The sequence below is a fragment of the Chenopodium album genome, chromosome 24 (genome assembly GCF_948465745.1).
Source record: "Chenopodium album chromosome 24, dcCheAlbu1.1, whole genome shotgun sequence".
Lineage (NCBI taxonomy): Eukaryota > Viridiplantae > Streptophyta > Magnoliopsida > Caryophyllales > Amaranthaceae > Chenopodium > Chenopodium album.
In genome coordinates this window covers 31,895,896-31,905,161 of record NC_137857.1, presented here as the reverse complement: position 1 = coordinate 31,905,161, position 9,266 = coordinate 31,895,896, and the positions used below count along the sequence as shown (strand labels likewise).

The 9,266-nt window shown below is 32.3% G+C and overlaps 1 protein-coding gene across 1 annotated transcript; it reads left to right on the top strand.

Annotated features, from left to right (window-relative positions):
- Positions 1-234: 234 nt before the first annotated feature.
- Positions 235-5,395, top strand: LOC145612030 (cytochrome P450 87A3-like). The gene is made up of 9 exons (XM_081667408.1): positions 235-443; positions 676-997; positions 1,675-1,824; positions 1,914-2,165; positions 2,250-2,342; positions 4,199-4,277; positions 4,574-4,680; positions 4,984-5,111; positions 5,283-5,395. The coding sequence occupies exons 1-9, from the start codon at positions 235-237 to the stop codon at positions 5,383-5,385; spliced, it is 1,443 nt and encodes a 480-aa protein (XP_081523534.1). The 3' UTR covers positions 5,386-5,395.
- Positions 5,396-9,266: the final 3,871 nt, after the last annotated feature.

Genomic DNA, 9,266 nt, shown 5'->3' with positions numbered 1-9,266 from the left:
AATAAGTTCAAGTCAGTAAATATAATTTTACTTTAGTATAAATAATTTAAGTTAAGTAAAATTAATTTTAAATCAGCCACTAATGTCAGTAATTAAACGTGGTGCAAGTTGCTTTCCTTCCTTCTGTACAACGACCAAGTCTTTCTATATAAAGTAGCTTCAACAAGTGCTGCAAAGTACAAGATATTTAAAATAGCTCTTTCTTGTGTTTGTATTTAAAATAAAGCTTAAGATATGTCTCCGATTGTAGTGAGCCTTGTAGGGGTGGCGATCATAATAAGCATCACACATTATTTGCTCTATACAAGGAAGAAACCATCAACATACAGCGGTGAACTCCCCCCAGGTTCAATGGGTTTGCCATTTCTTGGTGAAACACGTCAATATTTTACCCCGTATTCTTCCTTTGACATTCCTCCCTTTGTCAAACAACGGGTGCTCAGGTAAATTTTTATTATAACTATATTTTTGAATTTGACTTTTACCACAAAAAAAGAAATTCAAGAAATTGTAAGCAAACATACTCTTAATTTTAATACATGCTTGTTACTTCGGTTAATGCTTCTAAACTTATGGACAAATTCTCATGTAGTCTCCCAATGGTATTGTGATACAAAGTGTGTGCAACGAACAATGACCTAATAAGCTTGGTTTACTAATTGACATTATTTTCAGGTATGGTTCAATATTCAAAACAAGTTTAGTTGGAACACCACTGATAATATCAGCGAATGCAGAACTTAACCACATAATCTTTCAACAAGAGGGTCAAGCTTTTGAAAGTTGGTATCCAACCACATTCACACAAATATTTGGACCCGAAAATCTTAGCACCTTAAAAGATATCATGTACAAATACCTTAAAAACATGGTGCTTAGTTTGTTTGGTCCTCAGAGCCTCAAAAAGATGATATTTGAAGTTGAAGATGAAGTATTAACCCATCTGAATCAGTGGTGCAACGTGGACACAGTTGAGCTCAAAGACGCGACTGCTAAGGTACGTTATTGATTACTACGTAACATCTTCATTATACAGTTATACACTACTTATGCAATTCGATCAAACCAAAGCTATTAGTTGGTAATTCATCTTGTGACTTTGATGTCAAAAGTTTAAGCCCACAAACTACATTTGCTTAGGAATAGAGAGGTTTCCTTTTCACCCCCCACCCTCCCTCCCCCACCGACCTGCACTCTACTCTAAAATTGTTTAGTTGGACTAATTAACTTTAATTTGTGAAGGTACTAGTTTGGTAGGATAATTCATCTTACTTATGAAAAAAAAGGATGATTCTAATTAACTTAGTTTTATGACTTTTGACTATCACAATTTTTTGAAAATGGACAATTGAGATTATTCATTTTTTGATTTATTTTTAATTAAAATATAATTTTTGAATGATTTCAAATATATTTTAATCTTCTAAAATTTGCTTATATTTAATATTTCCAAAATTCTGGAAATAAAATACATATATAAAATAATAGTAAAATGATTTTTATTTAAAATTGTTTATTAAAAATAATCCAAAAAATAAATCATCTCTGCTGTCCATTCTACAAAATTAAGACAGTCAAAAGTCACAAGACTACATTAGAATTAAAACTATTCAAAGGTTTCTTATTCATTTATCACGAGTTTGTATGTAGTAATTTTTATGATACATCATGCAGATGATTTTCAATCTAACAGCCAAAAAGCTAATTAGTCATGATGCCGAAAGCTCGTCAGAAAATCTAAGGAAGAATTTTGATGATTTTATCAAAGGATTGATCTCTTTTCCTTTGAACATTCCTGGCACAGCATATCACAAGTGCTTACAAGTAAGTTATGTTTTTTGCATTCCATTTCTGCTTGACCTTGTATGTAGTCTCTAACTAAGTATGAATTTAACAATTCAATGTGAATTTAGGGAAGAAAGAAGGCAATGAAAATGTTGAGAAAATTGTTCCAGGAAAGAAAGATGAAGCCTAGGAAACACAATGAAGATTTTTTCGATTACGTACTCGAGGAGCTATCAAAGGAGGGAACACTTCTAACAGAAGGGATTGCTTTAGACCTAATTTTTGTGCTTCTCTTTGCGAGTTTTGAGACTACCTCTACTACTCTTACTTTAGCCATCAAATTTCTCACGGACAATCCTCTTGTGCTACAAAAACTTACGGTATGGTTTATTTTTTGCTTTAATTTGACCTAATCGAGTAAGATATTTACAGTTGAATTTACACACAAGCGAACTAATTCACAGGAAGAGCATGAGATGATTCTCAAAAGTCGTCAAATTGTATCCGATACTTGCCTTTCATGGAAAGATTACAAATCTATGACTTACACTTTCATGGTATGTTTATTTTATTTAATTTTCGTAACACATTTTTTTTCCTTTACTTGTGTTATTAGCCAGTACTATCTGGTTGTTAATTATAAAAAATTATCGAAATCGTACAAATGTATAAGGATCCCTTCGTAATTTTAGTTCATATATCTGGTATTTGACCCTCTCCAATGGTGAGACTTAAGTGAGTTTTTTTAGGAGAGAGAGATTATTTTTTGCAAAGGATACCAATAGGTTGGTATCTAAACTTAGCAACTCCAAAAGAAAGTTGCTAAGTTTAGATGAAAATTCGATCATACACCCGGTCAATATACATGAGTTATAAAAACGCGGAAAGAACATTGTGTTCAAATGCGATGTACACGAGCAAGGAAAAAAGAAATTCAAAACGATTCTCTCCTTGATTTAAGGAATTGATTTGTTATTGATATTTTTTTATTTATGGAATTGATTTATTATTTTACCTTTCATATTACTTTTGATAAACTAAGAGAGAGAAATTGAGTTCATAGAGAGAAACCATGGTAAATTTTGAATTCAAAGTGGTTTTTTTTATTATTATTACGGAGTTGATTTTATCATTTCGATGAATCATCTAATTGAATGAAGTAATTGACGAATTCGTTGTTGATATAAAGGTATTTTTCAATATTTTTGATTTTTTTTTTCTGTTTTGGTGTTATTTTCTAAGGTTGAAGATGATGTTTTTCATATTCTACTGAATGTTCTTTTATCATTTTTTAACTGCAATAAAATATGCTTTAATTTTTAGTCAGAACAGTTTGTTCTTTGAGTTTAAACTATATGTTCTTTACATTATAAAAAATGTTCTTTTAAGTATGCTACATATATATTAATCATGCTCTTTGGGTATAATAATACAAATTATGTTTTTTTACTTGAATAATATGTTCATACATTTTGAATTTTTGAAATTTAAAAATTAAATTTTGAATTATATTTGTGAGAATAATAATTTTAGATGGAGAATTTCTTGATATCTGAATCTTTAGAAATGATTTGACATTAAATCAATTAATAATTATCTTTCACCTTTTTTAAAATCGTTTCTCATTAAAAACTATGTTCTTTATATTTCAGTTATATGTTCTTCAATTAATCCATTATGTTCTTTATAATCATATATTATGTTCATTCCGCTTTAATCCGGGTGTCGTACCATGTGCATGGTACACCTGGGTGTACAAACCATCAATTGAAGTTTAGATACTCAACTTTGAGTCTTATTTTACAAAAAGTGTGGGCCCATATCAACATTAAAATATAATTCATATTTTGTTATTCATTTAGGTTTTTATTTTATTTTTTTTCTCAAAAAAACTTATAATATGATTTGGTGGCTCATAAATTGAAAAGTGACATTAGTTAGAGTCTCATTATTGGAAAATTAGACTTTACATGAATTGCTAAATTGAGAAGTGGATTAAGTATCACCATTAGAGGGAAAAAAAATAACTCATTTTGTATTTTAATACTTAAAGTTAAGTCTCGTCATTGGAGGTGGTCTTAATATTAACTTACTTCTAGAGTTGGCAATTGTTTACCTAACCCCAAATATCAACCCGAAATCAACAGTTATTCAACCAACTTAAGTCAAACATGCATGATACCTATTGATACCTGAAAATCCAAAATCAAAAAATGATTATTAAACCCATCTTGAGATATCCGAATCAACTTCAACCAACTATGACTATATTACCTATACCTTAAGTTAACCTTGAAATAATTGTTTACAATTGGGATAAAATCAAAACCATAATCCTGTCGGTTGATGGTTGATTTGATTAATGCTTAATATATAATTATTTTTTTTTTTTTTAAAATGTGATTATATCCAGGTCATCAACGAAACACTAAGGCTGGCAAACATAGCTCCTGTAATTTCCCGAAAGGCAATAAAAGACGTCAGCTTCAAGGGTATGCATCAACCATGCATGTCATTAGATATACTACGAACTCTATTATGTACAAGTACTATATACACAATTATTATGCAATAAATCGTGTTATGTGTTATTAGTGAGTAGTGACCACTTGCTACATTTATACATTGATACAGTACTCTATGATGTAATATATAGACAGCTATAAGAAGTTAGTTGCACTCATTTCTTTAGTATTATTAATCTTTGTATGCTTTATTATAATATGCATGTACTAATAAACATATTCCTATTGAGACATTTATTATAAATTGGTGGATAATAATGTAGGTTATACCATACCAGCTGGTTGGCCTGTCATGGTTTGCCCTCCGGCCGTACACTTAGACCCTTCCATCTATGAAAATCCCCTCGAATTCAATCCATGGAGATGGGAGGTACGTTGCTTTAATTGGATAAATAGCTTATACTTCTATTGGATTGCTATAATTATTCGTCATTGAAAAATATAAATAATAATAATAATATTAGAGCCTTAATTCCAATTATGATATAGTCCTATACTCCTATATGTAAAGTGAAAGGGAGTTCTGAGTGATAAATTTCACTTTTTCAAACTACCCCTCTCATTTATGTCTTTTTTTTTAGGGTTTAGGGTAGTTTCACACGCACGATTTTTCGTGCGTTTCTTAGCTTGTATAATTAATACGAGCTGAGCTGATGTTGAATTGAATGTATAGGGACGAGAAGTACATGGATCAACCAAGCATTTCATGGCTTTCGGGGGAGGTATGAGATTTTGTATCGGCGCAGATTTTAGCAAGGTGCAAATGGCTGTGTTTCTACACTACTTAGTTACCAAGTACAGGTAAAGTCAAAATTCACACTATAATATATCATCTCCTCTTTATAACAACGCATAATATATCAATTGCATTTTTGTGAATGGAGAATTGTATTAACTAATACATATTTAGATTTTTTATTATTATTTTTTTATATTAATTGGACTTATCTTACATACATAATGAAATTTCAGGTGGAAGCCAATAAAAGGAGGGAACACCATTCGGACTCCAGGGTTACAGTTTCCTGATGGCTTTCATGCAAGTTTTGCTACGAAAAGCTCGTCAACGAATTAAAGAAAGAATAGATATAGTGTTACAATATAATTTGTAATTTTTTTTAAATTACGATAAGATATATACGGGGGTGCCCTAGGGGTACGGTGGGTCGCTCCTCCACTCCATGATCCTCATAATTTGTTTTACACAAATTTTTAAATAAAACGGATGTTCAGTAAATTACTGAACATCTGTTATAAAGCGACAATAAAATGTGCAAAAGTTACACTAAAACGCACAAAAGTTATCCTGACATATATAAGAGTTATTTATGCTTCATTCATAAATTTGACAAAAGTGACACTAAATTTGACAAAAGTAACACTAAATCTGACAAAAGTGTACCCGATGTACAGTAAATTACTGAAAACCGAGCAGTGGCGGATCCAGGATTTAGGGAATGAGGGTACGAAATTACGTTTAATTAAAAAACAAATTACAAAATAAAAAGTAATATGTGGAGCTTAATAATTTTTTCCTAACTAAATTTTGAGTTGATAAATAATTTTACTATTGTATATTTATATTAATACTTGTGTGTACTATAAACCCTATCTTCCGACACTAAGGCTTAAAATTAAGTAATAAAATGGTGAGGAGAATTTTTTTTATCTAAGAGACCTGTTATTTGCAACAGTAGGTCTCTTTGATAAAAAGTACAAATCTTCCAGTGGAAAAAATAAACAATATCACTTAAGAGACCTGTTTTTGTAACAGTAGCTCTCTTTGATTAAAAGTACTATTCTGAAACTCCTAGGCTTCTAGCATGGAAGTATAAAAAAAAACCTAAGAGACCAAATTTTTACATAGGCGGTCTCTTTAAATTAAACATAAAAAGGCGGGGCTGATTGCCTGATTCAATTCGGTGTTGTGGCGTACTACATAAAAGTAACTAAGAGACCGCCTATTACATAAAGGGGGTCTCTAATCTTAACAGTATTTTTTTTTTTGGCGGAATGGGGGTACAGCTGTAACTCTATGTACCCCCTGGATCCGCCAATGAAACCGAGTGTATACAAAAATTTTCCTTTGTTTTAATATACAACATGTTTTTGTTATTACCAAAATTTTCACAATTATATAAATGTATACATGTTATAAATAGAATGTATCATAGTTCTTCCTTTGTTAATCGAAGGGCAATCACTAGCCTTTTGGGCAGTGGTTAGCATAAACATGGGCACGGGCCGTGCCTGGCCGTGCCGGGGTGGTGCCCGTGCCGTGCCGGCTCCGCGGCGTGCCGTGCCTGGAATTGGCACACCCCAGCCCACGGCACGGCACGGCCCACGTGCCTAGCGGGCCGTGTCGTGCCGGGCCGCGGGCCAAACCGTGCCGTTTTTAATTTTTTTTTTTTTTTTTTTTTAAAAAAAAAAATAAATGTTAAAAAAAAACGAATTAAAAACAAAAATGCATATAATAAAAAAAAATACTAGTGCGATAATCCGAAAACACAAAAAATTGAAGAATAACTTATTTTATTATATGACGGTAGCCGACTAGCCGGTACGAATATACGATAATTCAATAATACAAAATTACAAAATAAGTAATGATAATTAAAAATCGTACAATAGTGTATGAATATTGAATAACTTCATTTATTATACGGAATACGAAGTTCGATAATACAAAAAGAATACAATAGTGTATAATGTAAATATGTAATCATGTAATTATTGTTGGTCGTCTTCGTCTTCGCCTTCGTCTTCATCTTCGTCTTCGTCTCCTAGAGGTTCAAGTTCATCCGCCAATTGAGTGGATTGAGAACTAAAAGAAGTCGACGTTGTCCAGAGCCCAAATCCCGCCTTAGACAGATTTCAACAATCCAAATAACCCACAATTAAAATAGAAAGTAGTTTTTATATAATTAAGTAGTTCCAAGTATACAATAATAATAATAATAATAATAATAATAATAATAATAAATTAATAATAATAATAATAATAATAAATTAATAATAATAATAATAATAATAATAATAATAATAATAATAATAATAACAATAATAATAACAATAACAATAACAATAACAAATTAAAAAAAGTTGAGTTAGATCTTACAATGACGCTTCAATGCTTTCCCAAATTTATAATTTCTCGAATTTATAATTTCCCGAAATTTTAATTTCCCGAATGTAAATATAACAATTTTTTTTTTTTTTTGGTAGTAGACTAATAATATTAAAAATGTAAAATTTATAAGAGAGTAGGAATTTTTTTTTCTTTTTCACAAAAGAGAGGAAGATTGTATGATTTGTAGGAATTTGAGAATTGAGAATTTGGGAGTAAGAAAATTAGAGAATAAGAGAGAAGAGATGAGTTGATGAATTGTGAAAATTTTGGAGGAAAATATGAGGTATTTATAGGGGATTTGGGTGGGAAATTGGAGAAAAATATGGCCGTTTATAGCTGTTGGAAAACGGCCATAAACGGCCATATTTCCAACGGCTAGTATTGGCACGGGCCGTGCCTGGCTTTGTGCCGGGCCGTGCCTGGCCGTGCCACGTGCCGTGCCGGCGGGTCGTGCCACCGTGCCGGGCACCGTGCCGCCCGCCGTGCCACGGGCCGTGCCCATGCCAGAGCTGAAAGTTTTGTTCACGGCACGGCCCACGGCCCACAGGCGTGCCACCGTGCCGTGTCGTGCCGGTGGCCGTGCCCGTGCCGGGCCGTGCCGGAGTCGTGCCGGGCCCGTGCCGCCCGCGTGCCGGCACGGCCCGTGCCCACCCTTAGTGCCATGTATTTCTTTGTATGCTTTTTTTTTTTTTTTTTTTGTATGCTTTTTTTTTTTTTTTTTTTTTTTTTTGTATGCTTTATCACACTTTAAAGTTAATTTCCTTAAGAAAATACATGTTACGAGTAATAATAAAGATATATCTTCTCCCTTCAAAAAAAAAAATAAATAAAGATATATCTTCTCTTTTGTAAAGTTTTCTAATTCAATAAAGTGGTAAAAAGCAAAACAATATGGGCGGTTACAAAATAGAATGTCTAAGAACGTGCTTTGGAATTTGGATTTCATCTGGTTCATCTTGCCCTCATGACCTTTGTCTAATATTATTGCCAGCCCATATTGTTGATGCCACAAGCCCACAACCCATTGTTGCGTAGCCTAGATACTTAACAGTTTACGCACACACGCTTCACAACATTAGATGCGCATTTATAACACAGCTTCTTTTCTTTTTATTTCTTTTTATTTCTCCCCAAGTTAGAACATAGCTAAATCTCATGCATGGTGAAAAATTGCAAAGTTCAAACTTAGGGCCTATTCACATTTACTGAATTAAACTGAACTAATTAGAGCTGAATTGAATTGAACTAAACTGAACTGAGTAGAGCTGAAATGAATATTTTATGAGAGAAGAAAATTAAAAACTGAACTGAATTGAACTGAACTGAAACTGAAATTAAGCTGAAGTAAACAAGCTCTTATACGGCAAATTTTAACATGCACATGTAAAACTGTGTGCTCCAACTAATCAGATTTAGATTGCAAAGCCCCACATATTCTCTCTCCTCTCACATTTTCCTAATTTCTGATTTCTCTCTTCTCTATTTCTCTCTCTCTTAATTTCATTCATTATTTGTTTTTTATTACTGTAAATTCTTTCGCCACCAATGTTATCACCATAGATTGAATTCCTCCATCTCCTCCTCTTACAATAAACTAATTTCTAATTTCTCTCCCCTCCATTTCTCTCTCTCTTAAATTCAATTATTATTTTGTTTTTGACTTAATTCCTTCATCACCATTGTTGATCACCATAAATTAATTTCAAATTTCGTTTTCTTCAACCTTCAATTTGAATCTTTGTTGATGGAGTTTCTACAATGAAGTGAAGTTAAAAATGGCGGATTTGACAAGGAGAAGGTGGTTAAGACGACAGAGATGATTATTT

Bases quoted from the DNA above. Each gene is read 5' to 3' on its own strand.
- LOC145612030 (XM_081667408.1), top strand. From the start codon at position 235: ATGTCTCCGATTGTAGTGAGCCTTGTAGGGGTGGCGATCATAATAAGC. The intron at 444-675 runs GTAAATTTTTAT...CATTATTTTCAG, and splicing joins GTCAAACAACGGGTGCTCAG to GTATGGTTCAATATTCAAAA. The intron at 998-1,674 runs GTACGTTATTGA...TACATCATGCAG, and splicing joins TCAAAGACGCGACTGCTAAG to ATGATTTTCAATCTAACAGC.